The 23284-nt window shown below is 54.0% G+C and overlaps 1 protein-coding gene across 3 annotated transcripts; it reads right to left on the bottom strand.

The window, feature by feature from the left end:
• Positions 1-908: 908 nt before the first annotated feature.
• Positions 909-20794, bottom strand: SH3RF2 (SH3 domain containing ring finger 2). 3 transcript variants are annotated; one of them, XM_032447502.2, is made up of 9 exons: positions 20679-20794; positions 19752-20202; positions 11302-11571; positions 9795-9890; positions 8309-8617; positions 6453-6550; positions 5576-5757; positions 4139-4482; positions 909-3462 (listed from the first exon to the last, which is right to left on the bottom strand). In XM_032447502.2, the coding sequence occupies exons 2-9, from the start codon at positions 20121-20123 to the stop codon at positions 3181-3183; spliced, it is 1953 nt and encodes a 650-aa protein (XP_032303393.1). In that variant the 5' UTR covers positions 20124-20202; positions 20679-20794; the 3' UTR covers positions 909-3180. The 3 variants fall into 3 exon arrangements, with proteins under 3 accessions (XP_032303393.1, XP_015731023.1, XP_085374820.1); XM_015875537.3 differs by lacking the exon at positions 20679-20794 and having other exon boundaries at positions 6453-6547; positions 19752-20515; XM_085518694.1 differs by lacking the exon at positions 20679-20794 and having other exon boundaries at positions 19752-20252.
• Positions 20795-23284: the final 2490 nt, after the last annotated feature.

Consider the following 23284-nt stretch of genomic DNA (forward strand, 5'->3'; position numbering starts at 1 on the left):
GATCCCCTCTTGCTCAGGAATTCAGAGTTTATTAGTCCCTGCAGGTTCTCCAAGCAGAATAGAGAATTATTGACTGTGGCAGCAGCAGCCTGTGCAGGATCTTTATTTTGTTTAAGGCAGTAACAGTTTCTCTTCAGTGCTGTCTCCCCACGTTAGAAGCATCGCCTGACCTTTGGTGTGAGTTACTGGGCACAAAGTTGGGCAGCATTCAGTGCCTCCATCAGTCCTGAGCAGTGTGAGACTATGGGGAGTTCAGTGCAGGACCTGCCATTGCTCTGTGTGTGGCACTGGGAGTGCTGTGTCTGCTCTGTGCTCCATGCAGGGCTCCAGGGAAGTCCCAGCTCCCACCTACTGCAGGTTTTCTGCCATAGGGTGTAAGATACATGTCCAACAGGGAGGGAGTCTGCTGCTTCTTATGTTTTATTCCTTGGGCAGCAGATAGGTCTCTGAGTGGGGATAACGTTACTTTCCCCATGTCTGCATGTGAGAGGAATGGGCTCAGTGCATGCCTACGGTATGTATGGGCTCCACCTTCCCACCCCCAACGTGTGGGGTGGGCGTGCACATGGGATAACAGCAGTGCAGCAGCCCTGCAGGACGGACCACACACCGGTCAGGTGCACAATGTGCTCCCAGGGCACCTGGCCCCCTGTTGACACCATGCTGTGCCATGCCCACACTGCAGCTCTGTTCTGCCCTGTGCTGGGCAGTGCTGTGCTGTGTCCGTGCTGCAGCTCCATTCAGCCCTGCACCATGCAGTGGCTGCACTGAATCCACCTGCAGACTGCAGAGTGAGGCTGTGCTGTCAGACACGTGTAAGTAAACGTTTGTAAACTTGTTTTTCAAATCTTTGTTTCTCAGTTACAGAAATAGAAAACAAACATTTGAAGACAAATACAGCCCAGGAAGAGAATATCTTTTTGTTTATTGAGTTCTTTCTTCTCCTTAGTGATACATTAAATTGGAAAAGCGCTTAAAAAAAAAGAAAATGAACTTCACATCATGGAAAAAAATCTTGAGCATTGCTGAGTTTATACAAGTGCCTCCCAAGCTGAAGGTAAATGTCAGTATTCTGTTTGCTCTTCCTGCCCATCACCAAATAAGAAAAGATTATGTATACCTGTTTCTAAACATACATGTGTAAAATAGTCCTTGCTGTGTTCTCTCTCACAGCAATGAGGCTGTAACATTTCACTGCAACGTTTGCTGGGCTCAGCGCAGAAAGGAGATGTTAAAACTCATGGCCTGATGAGCACAGTCAGTTACTGTCTGATCCCTGCTGCCTTCAGAAAGCATTCAGGTCAGAGGTTTGGTACCAGTGGTCTATTTGTCTGCCTGTCAGCAGTGCACGGCCCCACTGGGGGCTGTCAGCACCCAACCCCATGGGGGTCCAACCATGCAGCTGGGCTGAGCGCTGCCTGCTCTGAGATGTGGCTTCTTGGGTAGGGAGATACTGAGATGGGGGGTGATTGGGGAGGGAGGAGGAAAGAAGAAAAGGAAAAGGGAAACCTGAAGTCTGTCTAACTATAATTATGTGTGATACAAATATTTTGCACAAATGAACCTCAAGAGCCATTCAGCAGTGAGTAAGCCCTCTAAAATACTGATAAACATACATATGAACCTGCTGCTCTGGGGCTGGGATTTTGCCTTTGCAGGTACTGCCTTGTGGCTTAAGGAAAACTAAACAGGATCACTTGGAAGCAGTTCCAGGGCCTTGGAGTGCTGCTGATGGCAGCCCCTGGCACTGCTGCTGGAGCTCCTGCATGGGCTTCTCCTTCATCTTGGGGCTGGGAGAGGAACATCCCTCCACCCATGTGAGCCTTCAGCCTGCAGTGCAGTGTGCAGCCAAGGTGCTGTGAGAAGCTGGGTTGGAAGATGTGCCCTGCTGGGAGCAGCTTGGCAGCACTGATTAGAGCTGCTGCTTTAAGTGGTGCCCTGTTTTCAGTTCTCTCTCCCTCCACATCTTGGATAAGTTGAGAGAATGTATCGCCATAGCATCAAAACATCGATATAGTCTGTGCAAGGAGCTATGGGATCTGTCACAGAATGGCCTCCTGCTCTTACTAAAGTGGCCATTCTAATCAGCGCCTTTCCCCATCTCTGCCCACAGCCGTTCACATGCAGTGGCAGAGCCTTTTCTTTCCCCATCAGCTGGATGGATGCCCACTGGTTGCCATCACACAGCAGGTTGGGTGCACTCCTTTGTGCTCTGTGTGAAGTCTCAGCACCACACAATGCATTGCAGTGCAGTGCTGCCTCGGTGCTGTTTGTCCTGGCAGAAGGGAATGTTGTTCTGTGGCAGTGATGTTCTGAGCAGGGGTTGGTAGGAGTGATACGTGGCTGCTGTGTGTGCTAAATCACTGTCATGGGTGGCACTGAGCATAATGTGGTTCTGTTCATCTCTGGACCTGTCTGTGAGAGGGGCAGTTGTTCCCAGCTGTACAGCTGCTGAGGTTTCTGGTTTATTTTTAAGGGGATGAGAGGAACCCCCAGCAAAGTGCTGGTGTTGGCTCTGGGCTGTGCAGTGCCACTGAGGGCATTGCTGAAAGCTGTCCTGTTCTCTGCCTGCACCTCCACTTGTACCTGAGAGAGCATCAGGCAAAGAACTTAGTGCTGCTGGAAATCCCTTTCTGCTGCTTAAAGAGGAAGGGTCTGACAGAGCCAAGTGCAGGGCTGTGGGATAACGGGCACTGTTATCAGTCCCTCAGCTCTAAAATAAAGCATCCCTTGCTTGGGCTGCTCCAGGGCTGTGGTGAGTTTTGGGTCACTAACAAGGCTAATTCTATGGGTTTGGTATGTGATTAATGATGGATGAGATTTTACAGCAGTTTTGGATCCAGTGTTCATTGTGTCAGATGGGCATGGGTAGTCTTAACACTAATAAAAGCACGTGAGCCAGAGCCCCATCCTGTAGGAAGATGATGCTTGCTGCTTGGATCCCTGTGAGCACTGCTGCAGCCCCAAGGATGTCACAGCACACAGCGCTGTTCCTGCTGTGCGTGTTCTCCCCCTCCCACTCCATCCCCATGCCCTGCGTGGATCAGCTGCTCTGTGTCACTGCACACCTGGCCCAGCGCAGCTCCTGGGCCCACAGGTGCTGGGGGGGGGGGGGGGTCCCCTGAGCTCCACAACATCCTCAGAAGGGGCAGATGGGTGCAGGGCTGTGGGCACTACCTGTCAGTTGGCGGAGATGCTGCTGTAGCTCTTCCTGACGGGGAAGGTCAGCGGTGCTGACAGCTCCAGCGATGCTGCCCGTGGGTGCAGCACCCTGCGGGGGTACAGGGGGCTGCTGCCCAGGCGTGGGGAGGGCAGTGCAGGTGGCTCGGGGCTCCCCTGGCACAGCAGGGGCTCAGCTGTGGACACCAACTCGGTGCTGCTGCGGGGCAGGCGTGGGGAGGGCTGCGGGCCGTGCCTCTTGGGCGGCGGGCTGTGGTTCTGGAACCGCACCGTCTTCACCTGCTGTAAGGAAAGCAATGTGTCACCATGAGGGTCAGTGCGGCACCCACCTCGAGCACCAGGACCCACTGGGTGCCCTGGAGAGGGAGTGCTCTTCCCAGGGCAAGGGCAGGAAGACGTTCCCTTTGTCCTGCTCTGCAGGGAGCAGCCCAGTGTAGGGCTCGGCACCCAGCTCAGCTGTTTGCTTTTTCAGTACCCGAGATATAAGGAGAAATTACTTTCTGAAAGAACATTCAGATGTGGGAGTGAACTGTCCAGGGGGTGGGGAATCACTGACCCTGGTGTTGTTCCAGAACTGGGGGAACGTGTTTGCAGTTTGGTGGCTCTGCCAGTGGTGTGGGGATTGATTCTAATGATCCTTGGGATCCTTCTCAACTGAAGCTGTTCTATGGTCCATGGGAACAGTGGGGGTGGGTAGGGTTTGGATTTAGAGATATTAGAGGTCTTTTCCTGCCTTAATGGTTCTGTGATTTATGGGGAGCTCAGTGAGATTCATGCCTCACCATAGACCTCAGAAAGCCTCAAATTTTGATCACTGCCACTGAACTGATGAACACTGGCTCCCAATGAAAGGCATACTGCAGCACTTTGCTTTTCTGAAGGGCTTAATTCCAACAGCAGAGTCAGCAGCACCGATAACCCCAGCAGCACCCATCAGCCCGTGGGCAGCACTCTGTACCTTGTCACTGCTGTTACGGGACATGTCCGGCTTCACCAGGATGGATGGCGGGGCTGACGCGGGTGGCCGGGGCACTGACTCACTCTTTGCCAGTGTGTCCATGGCGTCCAGGATCACCGAGCTGCAGACAGATGGAGTCCTACTTTCCCCTCCTCTGACTGTGAGCGCTGGCGGGGCTTCGTGGGAGAAGCTGGGCCTCGTGCCCACCTCAGCTGTGCCAGCAGCGGGGCTGCTGTGGGGCGGGCTGCCATCATGTGGGTACGGCTGCAGCCCGGCTGTGGGCACACGGCGCAGGGAGTTGCCAGCCTGCAGCCCTGCCTGTGCCGGCCTCTGCAGGGACCCATCTGGGGGCGAGAGTAGGGGAAATTGGTTAGTGAGGTTCCAGCAGGAAAGCACAGGGCAGCAGCATGCAGCGGGAACCAACAGCACTGTAGGACATACTCCCAGTACTGTCCAGCCCAGCATGGTGCTGCCTGCCTCTCTGTCCTGTATGGAGCCCCCCCAGGTGCCATGGGGGAAGCAGCACCCACAGACCTGCTATTCTCCATCCTTTGCAGTCATGCTTTTGGCCAAGCATGTCTGTAAGTTTGCACCCAAGCCCTCCTCTCATCCCTATAGTTTGCTGCCATTGGTTGCTCTGCACTGGCTGCTCCATCTGCAGCTGCTCTCCAGGCTGCAACACTGGAAGTCGTGCACTTTATTTATTTGGCAGTGCGTCACTGTTTGCAAGATGGATTTTTTAATAAGAGCCACCACAGGTGTGTGAGGTCCTCTACAGCAAAACTGCTTTTAAGATAAACCCAGTGCTGAATCTAAAACCTCCAGCAGTGGCCCTTGCAAATGCGCTGGGCCTCGGCCAGCATCGCTGCCCATCTCCACCCCAACCTGGGGACTGTGCTGTGGCTGCTCAGACATTCAGTGCACCTTTCCACCTGCAGCCTATTCATGACTTCATGTATCTTGGATGTTTCTAAGCTGTAAAACTTTGCTCCTGAAACAAAATTATTCCATTCTGTTGCTCATCCTTTCTATGCTCGTTTCTAATTTTACTCTATTGGAGTTATCAGAATATGAGAAGTATTCAGGAGATGAGCTCACCAGAACTCCTACAATGGCACTGCTGAGTTTTACCCTTTTGTTCTGAGCTTCTTTCTTAAGAACTCCTGATAATACCTCATGCAACCTTCTGTAACTTCCTCTGCACATGGAGCTCTCGAGGTCCTCTGTGACAATCCACAAACCTCTCTCTGGAGGACCAAAACTAACGCACATCCCAGTGCTGTTTGCTCAACCAGGGCTCACTGCTCCCCATGGCACACTGGCACTCAGTGCCATTCCTGCTTCCTTTGCTCGATGTTGGCAGCACCTCGTGGATCCTTGCATCCATCCCAGACACAGCCCATAGCTCAGCCCATAGCACAGTCCCCCTGCACTCACTCTTCCTGGTGCAGCCGCGGCCGCGCCGCAGTGCTGTGTGCCCCATGGGCAGCGCTGCCTCCAATGCCCGGCTCTGTCGCTGAGCGCTCTCTGAGTTGCTGCCCTGCGAGGACAGCGAGGCGGCTGACAGCGTCCACGAGGCGTACAGCGAGGGCAGCTTCGAGTCGGGTGTGCTGGGTTTCCTGTTGGCAAAGGAGCAGAACGTCAGCTGGTGGTGGAGGGAGGCGGCGGTGCGTGCAGACGGAGCTCAGCACAGTGAAGTCCTCCAGCCCTGCATTCACAACACGGGGTTTGGAGGGCCCTGCACAGCTTCTGGGGCACTGCTGTTACTGCAGAGATAACTCGCAGGGAATAACCTGCCTGCAGTGTTTGACCAGAGGGGATATGAGAAAAAGAAGGGCCAGCAGAACTGAAGAACTGTAGATTTTGTCACAGCGTCTGTCTCAGAAGCAGCAGGTAACCAGCCAAGGGCACTGAGCAAGGAGAATGCTGCCGTGCTACCCTAACATACAGGTGCCCACTGACAAAAGGGATGGAGGACCAACGAGCCTTGGCCTGAGGCAACACACCATGAGTAGTGCAGATGTGTGCTCTGCCTGGGTGGCAGCAGCAGGAACAGTCAGAATCTGTCTCAAATCTTTCCAGCACTGTACCTAAATTTTTCCATAACCCTACAACTACGTTTGGGATCAGCTGCCCCAGCAGTCCCTGCAGCTCCTGCTCAGAACTGCGGACACCCATGCATGTCCCCAGCCCAAGGTGCACAGCCCTGCACCCCAATGCCCCTCCTGCAGGCAGGAGCCCAGGGAGCTGCTGGGCTGGGGATGGGGGAGATGTGGAGTGCTGTGTGACCCTCAGCACGATTCGCATGACTCACATGTTGGCTGAGAGGTGATGCTGCAGGTGGGGCAGAGTGACAATGGCTGCCGAGTGCCTCAGTGATCCTGGAGCAGGATAGTAGGATGCACTGACCTGCTGAGAGAAAACAGAATGCAGTATATTAATGTGAAGAGGGGCTTATTTTTGCCACTGGAGAAGCCATTGAAATCACTGGACAGGCCTCACCCATGCTTCCAAAAAGATGAAAACGAGACACAGAACCTCATTTTGTTGCAGACAGATCCAGCAAATGAGGTGCAAGGTCATTCAATCAGCACAGGTTTTGCTAAGGAACATGGACCTGCCCTTACTCTTGAAAACAAATCTTACAAATTGCAGGAGCAAAACAATTGAATGTGAATGTCCTGAGCTGTCCTGGCTGGTTGCTGTGTGTGTGTCCAGCAGTGCAGCCCAGGATAAATGGCACCAGGACAGCATCACCTCCTGTCACTGCTCCACACCGCTCCCAGAGCCTCCGCTCCCCTTCTGCAACTGCTGCCCCTTCTGTTGTGTTTCTGTGCTCCCCCACCAGCACCACCCCAGTGCAGTGGCTGTGCTTCACTGCGCTCTGTGCTCACACACCAACCAGCCCAGCACAAAGATCCCTGTGAGTCTGCAGGAGAAAAATGGTTGTTCAGAAGGAAGGAAACCTGACCAGGCAGCACATCATCGGTGCTGCGGTTTATGCTGTTGACAATAGCTCACACCGAGACACTTTGGGTAAAATTATATTGGGGTCATGAGACACGGTACCGATTCAATTGAATTATGGTTCTATTGTAGGGCTTCATTTCCTCTCACATAAAAGAGGGCCTAATATCCAGGGCTCTTTGCAGGCTAATGCTAAGCACAAAATGCCTGCTGGGTTTTATTGTGCGGACACCGAACTGCCAGGGGCTGGCTTATTGCTTTATAAAATGTTGGAGCAGCCTTCGGTGTGAAAGATGCCACATAAATCTAAACAAAACCTTTTTCCTCCCATTTCAGATGATCTGTGAAGTTCCTGTATTGAGATCTTCAGACGGAGCATGAAGCAGAAATGAGGCTCTTTGCCCCTGCAGCCAGCAGAGGATGTGCTCTCAGGAGGGCTGCCTGGGGGCTGCACAGTGTTCAGGATCCATCCATCTGCAGGCAGAGAGCTGCAGCAGGGGTTTCAGTACAGGTCAGCAACCCCAATTTCTATGAGGACCAACATTGCTGCTCGGAAGCAGCAGGAGGTGAGGGCACAGCTCCTTCAGGTGCTCTCACACTGTTGTATTTGCCTTTTGAGCAGAAGTCTGCCCTGCAGCGGCCTCCAGGGAGAGCTCAGTGGATGAATACTCCCAAAATCAAGGGCTCCAGATGGGCTTTGATGGTGGGGCTCAGGATGATGGCATGGCCCATGGGCCCTTGTTAACTGCCACCCAGAGCAGTGCTCAGGGCCACGTCGAGGAGGTCTGGAGATCTCAAAGGAGGGGACTCCAGTCCCTTTCTTCCTATGGGTTCCCAGGGTTCCCTGGGCACTAAGAACTGACCTCCCCTGTTCAAAAATGTCCCCAACATCCTGCTGAGCTGTTCTCCCCCGGGCGCTGTCAGTGCCACACCATTACACACCATCTCCCCAGTGCCCCGGTGTGTGCCCCCGTGGCGCAGTGGTTAAGGACGCCGCATTGCAACACTGGGGCCCGGAGTTCGAATCCCCCCTGTGGCGCAAGTGGTAGAAGTGCCGCTCTGCTACATAGAGGCTCGAATCCCGGGGACTGGACTCGATGATCTCTAAGGTCCCTTCCAACCCACACGAGACTATGATACTATGATACTATGATCTCAAACCCTCCATCCAGCCACCAGCCCCATGATGTCCTGCAGCCTCACCTGGGTAGGGGTCCCTCTGGGCGCATCCTCACTGCCGGCCGCGGCCACACTGGGGTTGCTGGAGCTGATGAGCACCGGGGAGCTGATGCGCAGCGTGGGGCGGTCAGCAGGAGCGTGCACGATGCGGTTCAGTGTGTTGAGGGCGGTGGTGATGGAGAAGGGACGCAGGCTCTTGCGCCGGGCATTGGGTGCCTTGTGCAGCTCCTGGCCCTGTACCTTGTGGGAGGCCACGCTCAGCGGTGTGCAGCGCAGCGGGGTGGGCCAGGAGCCTTTGCTGCTCTGCAGGAGCTGCCGTGCCGTCGTGTTAGGCTGCAAGAGACAGAGGGAAGGCCCGGGGGGTGCTGCTGGTCCTTCTTCAGCAGTACAGCCGCAGGCAGGATACAACCAGCTTGATGGGGATCTGTGCAACATGGGGCTCGTGTGCTTCCCTGCCGTGCCTACAGCAACAAGTCCTGAACACCAAGTTATCCACTGTCACTGAGTCCCCACTGCCTGCAGCTTCTGAGCAAGGCTGGACCCCACTGTGCCCCTGCAGCCCATGGGATAATGCTGCTGAGCAGAGCCTGGCCTCATATCGGCGGTGCATACGGGAAGGGCCCGGCCCTGAGCTTACAGAGGTAATGTTCAAGCAGTGTTTCTTGGAAACTGCTGATCACTACAGCATTAATACAAAGGGCATGTGGTGACAGTGTTTTTCACCAGGATGGCTGCCAGAGGAATTAATCATGATTTACTGCTGACATGAACAAATTGCAAAACTTGGAGATTCTCACCCACTCATATGAGGCAATGCGCCCGGCTGGGGATGAATGGCGGTGGCTGGCGTGGGGCAGGGAGCTGCTGCTCAGTGCTCTAATTCTGCTGCATGGGTTATTTGTGCATTTCCTTCCTCCTCACTTCTTACAGTGTGGTTTAAAAAGTCATGCGTACACATGTACACATACAGGGTGGTCATAGCGTCTTTTCTCTGTGCAATTAAACCGCAGCCAGAGCCCAACTTCTCTGCCTTCTATAGAATCAGAGGCCCATTAAAGGGCACAGATGGGAGCATTGAAGCCAGGAAAGCCCCATTCCTCCCAGATCAGACCCACCGCTGCCTCCACCATAGTTAATTCCTGACTCCTTGGTGGCTCTGTGTGGCCCTGCCTGGCTCATTTCTGTTAATGTCAGACTTAAATGAGTTAAAACGATTTAATTAAATGAAAAGATGTCTTACCCAATATATTAGAGCTTCAAACAGGACATTCTACCTCTGCCCTTTTATAAAACAGCCACAAAGAGGTGCTTGCTGTAATTATGGTGATTGTAAGTGTTAACTCTGTTTCGAGGAATTCTTGTTGGTGCCAGACTCCCACTCAGTCCCACCACAGTTTGTGTCTGGAGTGGTGCTGTGAGGGCCCAGCCGGGCTCTGCCTGCTGCCCCATCTCTGCCCCCACCTTCCCCACACCACAGAGCCCAGCAGTGCTGTGCCAGGGCTGTACCCACCTCCACGAACAGCACGGGGAAGATGCCCACTTTGTCGCCCAGCTTGCCCTCAGCCCAGTTGCCATCGACTCTGCTGATGACGGTGATGATGTCTCCCTGCAAGGCAGAGCTCTGTTAGCGGGCGGCTCGCCCCACATTTCACAATGCTGCACCTCAGTGCTGCTCCCCTGCCAAACCCGCTGCTCCTTCTGGTGTGCCTTTGTTCCCAAATGCAAGTGCTTGTTCAGCACAACGCTCAAGCGTAGTTTTTGTTTAAGGATGCAAGCGTGGCTGAATGCGGACATGGGCACAAGCCTGGCAAAGGAATGTCAGACACAGAGGTGCTATTTGCTATTTCCATGTGGAAATGTTTCTGCAATCATCATGCCCAGAACAAAGAACAAAAATGGCATTTTAGCTCCAAACCAAGAAAAAAAGGCTGTGTGAGTGGTGGGGCAGCAGGTGTCACGCTGCCACAGTCCTCAGTCCATTACTTCAGGAGCTGAAATGGCCCAATGCTATTGCAGTGCAGGTGTTGGAAGTATGATGGCAGGGGTGGGTGGCAGGTGGGGCTTTTCGAAGGTCTATGTAACACAGCCAGTTCTGCTCCTGAAGAATGAGCTCGAGCTGTGCAGCACATCAGGCAGGTGCAGCTGCAGCACAGGAGCAGGCATCCCAGAGAGGAAAACCTCTCTGGGCTCCAACCTGCTGCTCTGCACTTCTTCTCCCCTTGGTTCCTCTTCTTGGTCAGGAGGCACAGGGGACTCCAGGCTCTTTGGCTTCTTGCCCCACATGCACCCCACATTCAGCCCTGACCTACTGGAGCCCAGACCTGCCCCTGTGCCTCTTCTTCCAGCTGGCCAGTGTGCAGGGAGCATTTATGCTGTACTGGGGAGGGACAGTGGCTTCTGCAGGGATGCTGCTGCTTCCAGGCACTGCTTCCTGCTGTGCTCTGCACTGCCTCACCTCCTTGTGACAGTGCAGGGACAGTTGACTGCAGGGAGGTGCAGTTGCACTGCAAACCATATTCTCTAGCCGAGAGCAAACACAAGCTCTGCAGCTTTTGGGGAATGAAAGGAAATCTGGGAAAAGTTCAGGTCCGGCTCTGCAACATGTGCCTCCAGCAGGATGCCTGGATTTGTCTCGGAGAACTGTTCTCAGACCTGCAAGCAATTCTCTTTGATATGTCACTGGGTATCTTTTCAGGTTCTCCTTCAGTGTTCTGGTGGGAGAGCAAACTGCCACCAGCAGCTGCTGCTCACCCACTCCAGCAGCCAAACCGGGGCCTGAAGTGGCTGCTCAGGGTCGCACTGTGCTCTCCCGGGATGCTCTCATTCTGCCTATGTCCGTGCACCCCCTCGGGGGAAGCTGGTTTTAGTCACTGCTGTCAGTGTCTGGTGGGGCTTGGAAACCTTCCTGGCTCTCAGCAGAGAGCTGCTATGGTGCTGCGAGGCAGCAGAATGCAATGCAATCTAAGGGAGAGAACCGGCCCAGCCCGTACTGCCCATCTCCTGCAGGGCGGTGTTACCTTGTGGAATGACAGGCAGTCGTTGTTCTCACTCTTATCCCTGCTCCTCAGGTCGAAGTTGTACAGAGCCCTGCAGAGGGGCGGTGGCAGGGGAGGCTGCTTGATGACCTGCACCGAGCTGGCTGGGAAGACCCCGCTGACGCCATTCAGCTCCCCCAGGTACCAGTTCTGGTCCAGCTGCCGGAGCAGCACGATAACGTCCCCTTTGTTGAACCGCAGCTCCCCCGGGTTGTGGCCCCGGTAGGAGAACAGCGCTTTGGCTCGCGGCACCTGTGGGACGAGGAACAGCACAGAGCTCAGCCGGGCAGCAGCGCTCAGTGCAGGCACAGCTCCCCACAAACATCTGTCATTACTGGGAAAAGGAAAAAGGAAAATAAGGCTAAAGTGTGCATTTGCTGCGACCCACTGCCCACAGCCTTTCCTGGTGTCTTTTTCTAATGAGATCAAATTCCAAAATACTTCTTCTAAATGCGTATCTGGATGAAAAGCTGGCTGAACTTGTCTGAGAATGTTAAGGAAGAGTTAATGCCTTAAAGTAGCCATCCCATGGGATCCTACTGCCTGCTCTAAGTTCCCTTCTAATAAAATCTGAGCTGCAGCAGGTGCTCATCCCACAGTGTCTCTGTGCTCTGCTGAGCAATCCCAGATGTGCCTTTGGAAATCATCAGAATGGAAGGTTTGCTTTTAGTGCTCATGGAGGACTTGTGGAGATACCTTGAGCACAGTCCTATGTCCCACAGCAGCTCAACCTAAAACAACAGGGCAACCTGTGTTTGTGCTTCCAGTTCTTTATAACGTTGCCATGTTGTGTGAAGCACAAAGCACAGAGTGAAGTGGCTCAGCAGGGCTGTGCTGTGCCCACGGATGGGGCTGCTGCTCAGATGGCAGCACTCAGAGCTGGGGAACCAGCATCCTCTGGGGCAACGGTCACATAACTGCTGCTTTAGCGCAGGCTGTGTTTGGACACTGAAGTTCCAGCACTCGTCAGCTGAACTCCATCTGGGCTCACATCAGCTCCCCAGAATGGTCCCCACAGCACATGCCCAGCCTGGACCCCTGGGAGAGCAAGAAGGGGAGGAGAGAAACATGGTGCTGGTTTGTTTGGGGAGAGCAAAGGAGCATAGGAAAGGATTGCAGTCTGGGGAAGAGAACATCTCCCAGTGCTCCCAAATGCTGACACGAGGAGAAAGGAACCAGGAGGAGAAAAATTTTATGTGCTACATTTTCTTCAAAGCATTTGGAACAGGAAGCAATTAGTTTAATGTTTTGTTCTAATTGACTCATCTTGTCTGTTAATTTGCAGTAATAGTAAACACATGCACTTGGCTTAGTAACACTGAAAGTGCTTTGGTGAGGGAAAAAAAAGGAAATCATTACAACCAAATTCAGGAGAGCTTTGTTCTGCCATCCCATCCCATCCCATCCCCACTCAGTGCCTGGCCGGGAAGTACAGAACCAGCAGTGCTGCCACTGCAAGGAAACACACTGCAAAAGCATCGCAGTGCAGCACAGGGCAGCTCAGCCGTGAGCCCGTGTCAGCCCAGGACACAGCACAGGTAGGATCACTTGTGTTAGCAGCACCAGAAAACAAAAGGACCCATGCAGACTGTGGAAGCAGATGTGGAGAAAAGGAATACAAACGTCAGGGGATGATGAGAGAGTGGCTGCACAGCAAAATAAGGCCAAACATAAAAGGCACCAAGAACAAGTTATGGAAATGTATTGAAAATAAGAGAAACTCTGAAATGAAATGCAAACCTACTACTAAAGGGAAAAGAGTGACGGGGTGCTGAGAAGTCTGGAATGTTCTTCCTTCAGCAAGAAGAAGGACCGTCAGACCCTCCACAAAGTTAGTTCTAATCAGACAGAAATGTGGGCCAGAACTGAGTGCTGAGCAGGATGGGATGGGATGAGTTCTGTGTGCAGAACTCAGCCCTGCAGGGTGAGGAAGTCATTACCCCTGAACAGTCACTGCTCATCTGCAAGACCTTGGAGAAGGCAGCAGTGCTCCCAGAGGACGGGAACTTGTTGTTGGACTTGTGGATGCAGACACCTGATTGTTAATGTTAATGCGTCTGTGCTTCTTTAGAATCACAAAACTATGCACAGTTTTGGTCTGTTGGGGAACACCTGCAGCAGGAGCAGCCCAGCCCAGCACTGCTCTGCTCTCTTTGCAGCTGTGCTGTGTGTGACCGCTCCCACCCCCTGGATTTGAGGCTGAGAAGGGAGAGAGGATTGTTTAATTATTTTGGGCATTTGGCATCCGCTGCGCCAGGCACTCAGTCATCCAACGCGTCTGAGCCTCCCTCTGTACAAAACAAAGACACAGATTGAATATATGCATGCGTGTGTAAGGGAGCGACACAAAGCAGCTCCTCATAGCTGAGAGAAACGCGCTGTAATTATCTTCAATGGGCTCGTTATAACCTCCTCGCTATTGACAGCGAGTGAATGTGAGCACATCCTCACAGCAGATACCGAAAGGAACGTGGGGCTTCTCGGGTCACGGGGGAGGCCCAGCTTGGTGCTGGGACTGGGGACCAGCTGGATGCTGGCAGAGCCGGTGCATGGTGCGCCCGGCAGCACTGCCTGTGCTGGGCAATGTGTGCACTGCCTGTGGTACCGGGAGCTGCCGTCGTGATCTCCTTTGTGATAGCGCAGTGTTCAGGGCCCTCCGAGATCCAGCCGGATGAAAGGAGCCATTTGAATGTAAATTAATTGCCACTGCAATTCTGTTTTTCTGCTTTTCGGCAGAGGAGATAACTCCCGCCTCATCACACAGAACAAAGCCATCCGAAGCGAACCCGTCGCTCCCATCTCCTCGGGTAATTACGTCTGAGGGCTCAGACAGCTGTGGTTTCTGAGCTCCCCTCCCAGGTCTGCTCCCACCTGCCAGGTGCCAGCAGTCGCTCCCAGCCAGCGCCAGGGCGGGTCTGTGCTCCTGCGGGGCATGGAGGGGTTACGGGCACGGGAAGCTGCGGGTACAAGCTGGAGGCTGCAGCCACTCATGGGAGCACAGCACACAGCTGAGAAACTGGAGGGCAAGCGGGGCTGTGAAGAGGGTCACAGAGCAGCCTGTGCAACATGAGGGGCAGCAGAGTGGGGAGAGCAGCTGTGCCTAGGAGGCCGTGGACCTCGGGATCAAACCCCTGTTGAGCTGTGCCTGCTGCTGATCTGGCTTCACAGAGACAGTGATGTCAGGAGTTGTAGAGCAGCCCTTATCGAGGGCTCTGCAACAGTTTGTGACTCAGTGCTGCTGCTCCTGGCCCTGGGGCTCTGCAGAGCTGCACAGCAGCTGTGGTGGAGGACAAGGCCATATTAGGCTTCACCTGGCTGATATGAAGCCACAAGAGAGGTTTGAGGCATGCAGAGCCAGTGCCAAGATGCAGCAATGCAGGTGTTCCACCTGCGCCTGGCCTTGTTTCAGAGCTATGCTCCTCCGTGCAGACAGAGTGTGGTTGTGATGTGGAGCTGAGGGCTGAGCTGGGACCCACACCTGGAGCAGGGCTGGGCTCTGCTCTGCCTTTGGGCCCTCTGCACTGTTGCCCTGTGCAGCCACTCTCAGGTGGCTGGCAGTGCTGCATTCAGCACGCTGCGATGGCGGCTGCACTGCGTGTCATGGCTCTAAGCCTCATGGAAAACAAATGTGTCAGCCCTCAGCATGCCCTGTCATGACCCGCTGCTTCGGGACCACGTGGCCCTGCCACGTCTGCCTGCCATGCAGGGAGGAACCCCAGCGCTGCTCCTTTCCACTTCCCATCCACATGGGTCCATGTTGACTGCAGTGCCATCCCTGTGCCAAAGGGAAGCTGTGCCCATCGGGCTGTGGTGGAGCAGTGCTGTGAAGCAGTGCCAGAGCTGTGGAGGGGCTGAGGCAGTGGCTCACAAGGCTGCAGGATGTCAGTGTCTCTGTGCCATGTCCTTGCCTCTGATTAAACCTAGCTCCTCTCTGCACTTTGCTTTTGCCCTGCAATGGCAAAGCTTTGCCTTCATGTTATTTCAGCAAAGTGCTCACTTAGGGATGGTGCATCTCTCCATTCCTCTGCAGCCTTTGCCTAGCAGATGTTTTGATGGTAAGTTTACAGTCACTGTGTGATGTGTGATGCACTGCCCTTGACTGACCCATGGGTCAGACCTAGAACAATCACTGCCCACATGCCCTTGGCTGCGCTCGCTGTAGCCCAGGCCTGGAGCAAGATGAAGGAGCTGCTCTCCTCCCTCTGGCCTTCCACTTCCCAAAGGAGTCTGACTGCCTCTGAAACCAAGGCATGCATGATCCCAGCAGATGTGGTTTCCCAGCAGGCAAGGCTTGCTCTCCCTTCCTTGCAAAACCATTCAGAACTTCTGAGTTCCTGGTTGTCCTGGACCCGAAGGAAACCCAGTATGGGATCTGATTTCCACAAGAGAGATATTTGTCTCTCAGAAATAGCGTCCAAGCTGTGTCCTCCTTCCTGGCAGTGGTAGAAGAGGGGCCTTCCCCAGGCCAGGAATGGAAAGCTGGGCTCAGTCACCCACTTACAGTTCCTAAGGAATAGGTTTTCTTCTAAATTTGTCATCATTGAGTTGTACGGTGCCTCACACAGTGCAGTCCTGAGTCTAAGTGCTGAAAATTAGTAACAGCAGAGCAAATCACTGCACTGAGGGGCAAGCACTGCAGATTCCCCTGTGAGGAGAGCAGAGGAGAGGTAAAGAGAAGGCTCAGCCCGAAGCATGGCACAGGCATTCTCACTGCCATGAGCTGTGCTCTTCTTGGGCACTGCCGAGCTTTGCCCAGCAGAGTCAGTGTGAACATGCCTGTCCCAGTGTCCATGCCAAGGAGTGCAGTGCAGTCCATCCAGGTGCTGAGCTGTATGTACCTGAGTGGAAGCCAGGTGATGGCAAGCAGCAGCGGCAAAGAGCCTCAGACTTTCAGCCTCCTCGGTGACCACGGTGCTTAGAGGTGAATGCGCTACCCTGCAGAAATCCTGCTGTTCTATTCCTGACTCGCCATCTGAGTCTGACTCATTGCCTTGGTAACAAATTAAAACACTTTCATGTATTTGCAGCTCAGCACCTCATTTTGTGGAACCAGGGAAACTGGCTCCTGCTGCTGTCCCAGTGCCCTGCACAAAGTGGCCCAGAAGCACCCAGCCCTGCTGTGCCTGGAGACACACAGTGGGTTCCTCAGTGCTGTGTGGGCTCTGTATGGCACCCTGCCTGCCCCACTGCTCCACGGTGCTGTTCTCCCTGCAGCTGTCTCTGCCCAGGACAGATGGACTCCCCGGTACCACGCTGTGTGCAGCTCCAGTTCTGCTTCACAGCTACAGCTGAGTGTAATGCTGTTGAATGCAGCTCTCTGGGGTATGCACTGCTGGGTAATGGATACTGATGTGGCTCACCTCTACCATAGACGAGAGAAACTAAAACAACGTGCAGAGGAGGGAAAACCATGCAATGGAGAACATGTATAGGGCAAAGACAGACACTTGAGTCACGCTGGCAGGAGCAGTGGAGGTGAACTGGGGCAAATCTGTCCTCCAGAGAGTCACCAGACCCCACGCATTCAGCACTGGACTGTATAGGTGGGAATGGCTTAGGGCAGGCTGGCCTTGCATGGAGCTGGGCTTCCCCCCACAGCTCTGTGCCTGGTATAACACAGCTCTGTGACAGCACAGCGACCATATCTTCTCTTCCAGGGGGTTGTGAAGCAAATGGGACAGAGATGTGTTTGGCCCTCCTGGGTGCAGCCATGGGGTGGCTCCGAGTGAGGTTTCACTGAGATCCAGCAATCCAAATCTTGTCTGTCAAATTCAGAAAGGAGCTGGAGATGTTTCTGGAGGAGCAGAAAATACCGAGCACGGGCTCTATATATAGTGCCCATGTGAAGGTGGCAACGTTGGAGTGCGGTGTATTTTTATCCTGTAGAGATGTTATCTGCCCGTCTCCCACAATGTGCAGGAGGGATGGCTGCAGTGCGCGGCTCCTGCAGAGAGCTGCTGAAGGTGAGGCAGTATGGTGTGCAGTCCTGGCCCGCTGCAGGGCTCAGAGCCCTGTCCTTGCCCTGGCCCCACATGTTATTGCCCTGCATGGCACAGGCCAGGAGTGCTGCTTTCCATCACAGCTTCCTGCTGCCCACATGTCCAGGCTGGGGCTGGGTAAAGGGATGCTTTGGTGCAGCAAGAATCACGTCCTGCACACGGTAGGGGCGGCTCCGAGGAGTTCAAAGGATTCAGTGTCAATTATTTGTGTGTTCACCTCCTACCAAATGCTTTCATTCCTGAGTTCCAGACAGTTTATTACATGGAGATCCTGAAAATCCAAAATCGAGTCCTCAGCACAGACAGTCCCAGGGTCCAGGTCCCTGAGCTGCCTCCTGGGCAGTGGCCCTCAGTACTGCCACCTTCAGCTGGCTGGGCTGGGCATGGCATGGGGAGAGGGGAGATGATGGGCAGGTAAGAGAGAGCTTGGGATGGGCTGCAGCTGCAGCTCTGTGGCTCCTTGCAGCTCCTGTGCTCCCAAAGGTGTTGCAGCTCTGTTGGGGCTGCTGGCATTTTGCATGCTGAGAGGTGCAAATCTTTGGTTTGCTTGCAATGATTTAGATGGTGTTTTTGTCATGCTTATGTGGATGAAGAGCAACAAGCTGGCAAGAAAACATCTCTGGGAGGCGAAACTTCACTCGAACTTGTGATTTCTCAGTTCCACGGAGTAAAGGAAGTTTATTTATAGATGGTCTTTTTTGTAAAACAAAATGTGTCTTCTATCCTGCCTTGACGGTGCACTAGGCTGCAGTGCAGCACGGTGTGTGCTAATTTTATTTGCTCTGTAGCATGAAGTGGTGCACATCCCAACGGCAATCAGCAGCCTGCAGGTGGAGGTGGTCCTTCTCTGGGGACCCTACCACCACCCAGCGCAGGGAGCATTGCACCATGAGCAGCAGGAGAGCAGCTGTGGAGGAGCAGGATGCAGAGAGCTGTTCTCTGGGCTCCCAAATTAGAGCAAGCATTTGTTTGGGGGCGGCCGTCCTGTGGGAGCCCAGAATCACAACTGCAGGAAGCCCTGCAGCAATCTCAGCACTACCTGAGCAACTGCTGGATGGCTGCGGCCACGGGGTGGTGGGGACAGCCACGTTCCTGGGGACTGAGCACTGAGCACTGCTTGGGATCTGCCTGTGAGTGGGGCACTTCATGGCTGACAGTGAGCACTTTTGCCCCTGCTTTGGGATGTTGGTAATGGGGTCATTCCAGGAGTGTTAGCAAAGCCTTGAGGATGCTGGAGGAAAAGGAAATCAGCCCAGTTCTAACTTTTTCACAGAAGTGATCTAAAAATAATCGTGAGCCCAGATTTCTGCTTTGGAAGAGCAGTGCTTGTTAAATAATGATGATAATAATAATAGTAAAAGTAGTAGTAATAGAAGCACTACGGGGCTTCTGCTGCCTTCGCCAAGCAGGGAGCTGCCACTGAGCAATGCCCACAGCAGTCCCTGACCATCCCGAGCACAGGTAAAGGAATGTGCAAGGGGTGAGAGATGAAAGCTGTGTGCTGCACACCCTGTGTCCAGCTGCCCTCCATCTGAGGCATTTCGGGGCCGTGCTGGATGTTTCCCTGCAGGAAACCCCAGCCCATAAGCTCCAATGGTTGGCTTGGAGGCAGGATGACCCTCTTGTGGCCCTGAGGCCCCTGGCTGTGCACCATCCCCTACTGCACAGAGCTCACAGCCGGACAGCAGTATGGGGCCTCCACGGCACAGCAGAGACAGATCTACTGCGAGTCTGTCCATGTCTGCAAGGCTGAGGTGTGCCCTGGGCTGATCAGAGACACGACACTGAGTAGTGCAGGTGGAAGAAAAGGAAATTCAGTAATATGAGCCCCAATTGAGGCAGAGGCAGGCTCCCTCTCATGCCACATCCTAATTATTTCAAAAAAGCTTTTGTACTGTTAGAGAAAATGACAGGAACAGCTTACAGCTTTAAAATTAGCCAAGGAAAGCATCCCTAGATGAAAGTAGAGTTCAGTATCTTTCATCACTGAATCTCAAGGCGTTTTGCTAGGGGCAGAAATATCCTTCCTCTGTAATTCTGAGGAAACTGAGGTGCATTTCTCCATCTCTGATAGTTACAGCCCTGCAGTGACCCATCTGATGGCTATCACAACCAGTGAACCTCCTGAAAGTTAAAGCATCAGAAACGACTCCTGAGAGTCAGGAGGGACCAGAAAGCTTCAGAGAAAAGCAGCAAAGTTTGTATAAAGAGGAAGGCAAACTGCATTTGTCTGAGCCTGGGGCTCAGTGCAGTTACTACTACGGTGAGCTCCAGAGAAATATCACAAGGAAAACAGCAGCCAGATTTGCAAACAAAAGAACAATCTCTCTTACTCCAAACATCTGTGCAGCATTACTGGCACGGCGGTTTGGCACTCCCGGCACACAGGGACAGAGCTGTGTGCTCACAGTGACGAGCGCGGGCGCTGCTTACCCCATCCGTGAGGCTCCTGGGGGCGGTGGGCAGCCGGTGCTGGGCAAGCTGCAGACCTCGCGGGGCCCTGCGGATGCAGGCAGGGGAGGACAGGAGCCCTGAGCGCTGAATGGAGCCAAAGCGGGGTGCATTCTGCCCGTACCTGACACCATCCAGCAGGCGGATGAGCAGCAGGTTGGCTGGCAGCTGCTCGATGCCGCAGAGGACGAGTGTCCTGCACTCAGGGCACCGGAGCTCCTTCTGGGACTTGAGGATCCTCTGCAGACAGGGCTTGCAGAACGTGTGCTGGCACGGCAGTACCTTGGCTGTGGCATCGAGCTTTTCGAAGCACACCGGGCACTCCAGCAGGTCGAGCAGAGCCAGGTCATCCATCGTCAGCTGAGCTGCCGTCACGGCTCTGCTTGAGACGTCCACATAGCACGGACACAGGCTCTGGGCTGCGGTAGGCACCCTGTGCCGAAGGGAGGAGGAATCAGAGCAGAGCTCGGCTGCTGGAGCCTGTACCGCATCCCACCTACATGGCAAGGCAGCGCCTCACGAGCCCGTTTGCAAATACCTACTTTGCACTCCCATCCAAGCTGCGGTGAGTCAGTACTGATTCAGGAGCGAGGGGGCCGTGCCCAGCAGCCCCGCATGGCACCGTGCAGTGGGGCAGGGCGGGCACCGTCCCTGCAGCACCCCATGGAGCTCCCAGAGCTCCTGTTCTGTTCTGTGGGCATCTGGTGGCACAGCACAGAGAGGGCGCAGCCAGCACAGCTCGGTAAGATCAACCTGAGCTGTTTACTCCCAGCTCCAGCTCCAAGCAGCCCCTCACACACCCATGCACCGCCTCGCTCCCAAGATCAGTCCTAATTAAGCTCTCTGCCTACCGGTTTTGACAGCAGCTCTATAAAAAGCCCTCCAAACACAACTATCATCCTGTTTTACCTTAAAGGGCCGTGGGGAGCTCTGTGCCGACGTCCTCACCAGCCAGGCTGCCTCAGCTCCCACAGCCCAGCAAGATTATTCCTCCCACAGCACGAAGTCACTCAACCCGTTTGGCTCCTTCGGGGCTGTGCTGGCTGTGCTCGGGCAGGCGGCTCTGGGCTCAAGTCACAGCTTGTGGGAGAGCAGCACCTTCCGTGTGCTGGCCAGGTAAGAGCAGTGCCGCCTGTGCCGAAACCTCCCCCAGAGATGGTGTGTGAACATGGATGTTTGGGGAGTGTGAGCTTCCCACCGCTGGGGCTCACCCTGCCTTGGTCATGGGGTGCCCATGGCCATGAACACCCTCACACACAGCTGGGCCAGGGCTGGGCACCAGCAGTGCTGCTCCCAGGCTCTGAGCTGCGGATGCTTGAGCAGACCAGGAGTGCTGCTGGGGATGGCAGAAGCCAGCATCATGCTGCCTGAGCATCATGGCTCTGTGTCCCATCATGAGTCCCCGTAGTGGCTCCAGCAGCCCCAGCCATGTCCACATCCTCCCAGCACAGTGATAGGTTGGTGATGCTGAGGGTGCTGCTGCCTGCAGCACTGTGACACTCACACCATCCTCCAAACACTGGGTCACCTCCACCCTCACCATCCCAGCACGGCTTCCATAGGGGCTGTGAGGGGTGGGAGGGTGCAGTTCTATGAGATCTACTTTGCACAGCTCCATTTCTGGGCAGGCCGGGCCCATTGGGCACACTGCACCCACAGGCTTTGGCTCAGAGGGATTTGCCATCTGGCTGGGAGCTCCATGTGCAGCACCAACCGCTGCAGCAGGGATGGCCGCAATCTCAACTGTGTGTTTGCAGCCAGTGAGTTGGAGGAAAGGACTGTAGACCCAAAGGGTTTATTTCTGTTTGGTGCTTTTACACACAGTGCAGTGGTGTTGAGAGTGCAGGACATTTCAGCTCTCTGGGGAGGGCTATTTCCAGCAGCATTCAGCAGCCACAGTAGATGTGCTCCTTTCAATATCTGTTCCCCACAGAGTGATTTTGGTGGAGAAACTTTTAGTTTTAAATGGTGGCCATTTGGCTGAATTAAACACTGACATCTTCAGGATAATGCACAGAAACAATTACTTCACTCTGTTTCATCTCAGGTCTCCATTTACCTTGGTATTTCTTTGTAGTCTGTCATATGTTTGATTGGCGCTTGGCTGACAGTGCACGCTTTGTAATGAATGACGTTGAGATCAACATCATGTGTTGGGCTGCTGCTTTAGAATGCAGCGTGTGACATGAGCCGCACTGAGAACAGGTTTGGAAGTTTGTTTTTTGTCGTGTTCTTTTTTTTTTGTTTTTGTTTTTTACATATTCTTTTCTATTTCTGTGCTGCAGTTCATACACACATGGTGTGTTTCCATCTGACTGGAAATGAATTACAAAATACCGCAGTTGGGAACTGATGGGGTTGAAGCTGAGCAGCTAAGTTTGTGCTCACAGGTAGTGCTGTTCTCAGATGCAATTTGTTCTCGAGTCCTTTAAAAATTCTTTCAACTTTTCCTAAGACCTGATTTGAACTAGTTGTGGTCAATGGGTGTGACTGGAAGCTCCTGTGAGAAGGTTGCATACCTTACCGCACACTTCTGCTGCCCATGGTGGATTTCCATGGAAATCTGTGGGTGCTGCACAGGCACGGGTGACTCACTGCTGCCCTGCATCCCCGCTGGCCCCAGACGCATCCCAGGCACATCCCAGCTGTGTCCTGACCACATCCTGGCCAGTCCCAGCTGTGCTCCCACTGGGTTCTATCTGTGTTGGCCCTCGAGGTCGGGGCAGAAGCCGGCTGCTGGGTGCCAGGGGTCAGCTCCAGTATTTGGGGGCTCTCCGAGGGCTTCTCTTCTTTCTCCTGAGTGAAACAAGTCTGTTGAAAGCAGGTACAGTGCTGGCAATCTGAGAGTGCAGCCACATGCTGCAGCTTGGGGCAGCTCTTTCTTTGCCCCCAGTAGTGTCCACACAGCTCCCTGCCTGCTGTGCACAAAGAGCCTTTCAGGCAGGGGTGGCCGCTCTCCCGCCCAGGAGTTTCCAGCTGCCCTGCCTGGTGCAGAGAGGCTCTGATCCTGGCTGCAGCCCTTAGGCTTTGCTGCAACATAAAAAATGGATGATTCCAGCACTTAGCATTATACAACTCCTTAAATCTTCAAAGTGCTCTCCTAATGCTAATTCAGCCATGGAACACTCCTTGGGCTGAGTGTCACCCCCCCCTTTGCATGGAGGAACTCAAGGATGAGGCCACTCAGCAGACCAGTGCCCAGTCTGGGGCTGGGCTGTGCAGCTTTCCAGCTTCTCAGTGTTCAGACTGTCCCACAGAGCTCTATCATCTGTCTCTTCCTTGCAGCATGTCTCATAACTGGGGTTAAAGCACAAAGGCAGAGCTGCGAAGTTGCTGGTCCTTCCCTTTCATTTTAGCAGTCTGTGCTTGGTGCTGATGCTGTAATTAGCTCTGGGCTGGATGTGGACACGTGATTCTTCTCTGTGGCTCCATTACTCTGAACGTGTGCTCAGCACTGGTGCTGGCAGAGAACCATGCAGTGCTGGGAACCAGCAAGGGACACTCAGGAGGAACAG

This window comes from Coturnix japonica, chromosome 18, assembly GCF_054131305.1.
Source record: "Coturnix japonica strain WE chromosome 18, WE-NBRP24, whole genome shotgun sequence".
NCBI lineage: Eukaryota > Metazoa > Chordata > Aves > Galliformes > Phasianidae > Coturnix > Coturnix japonica.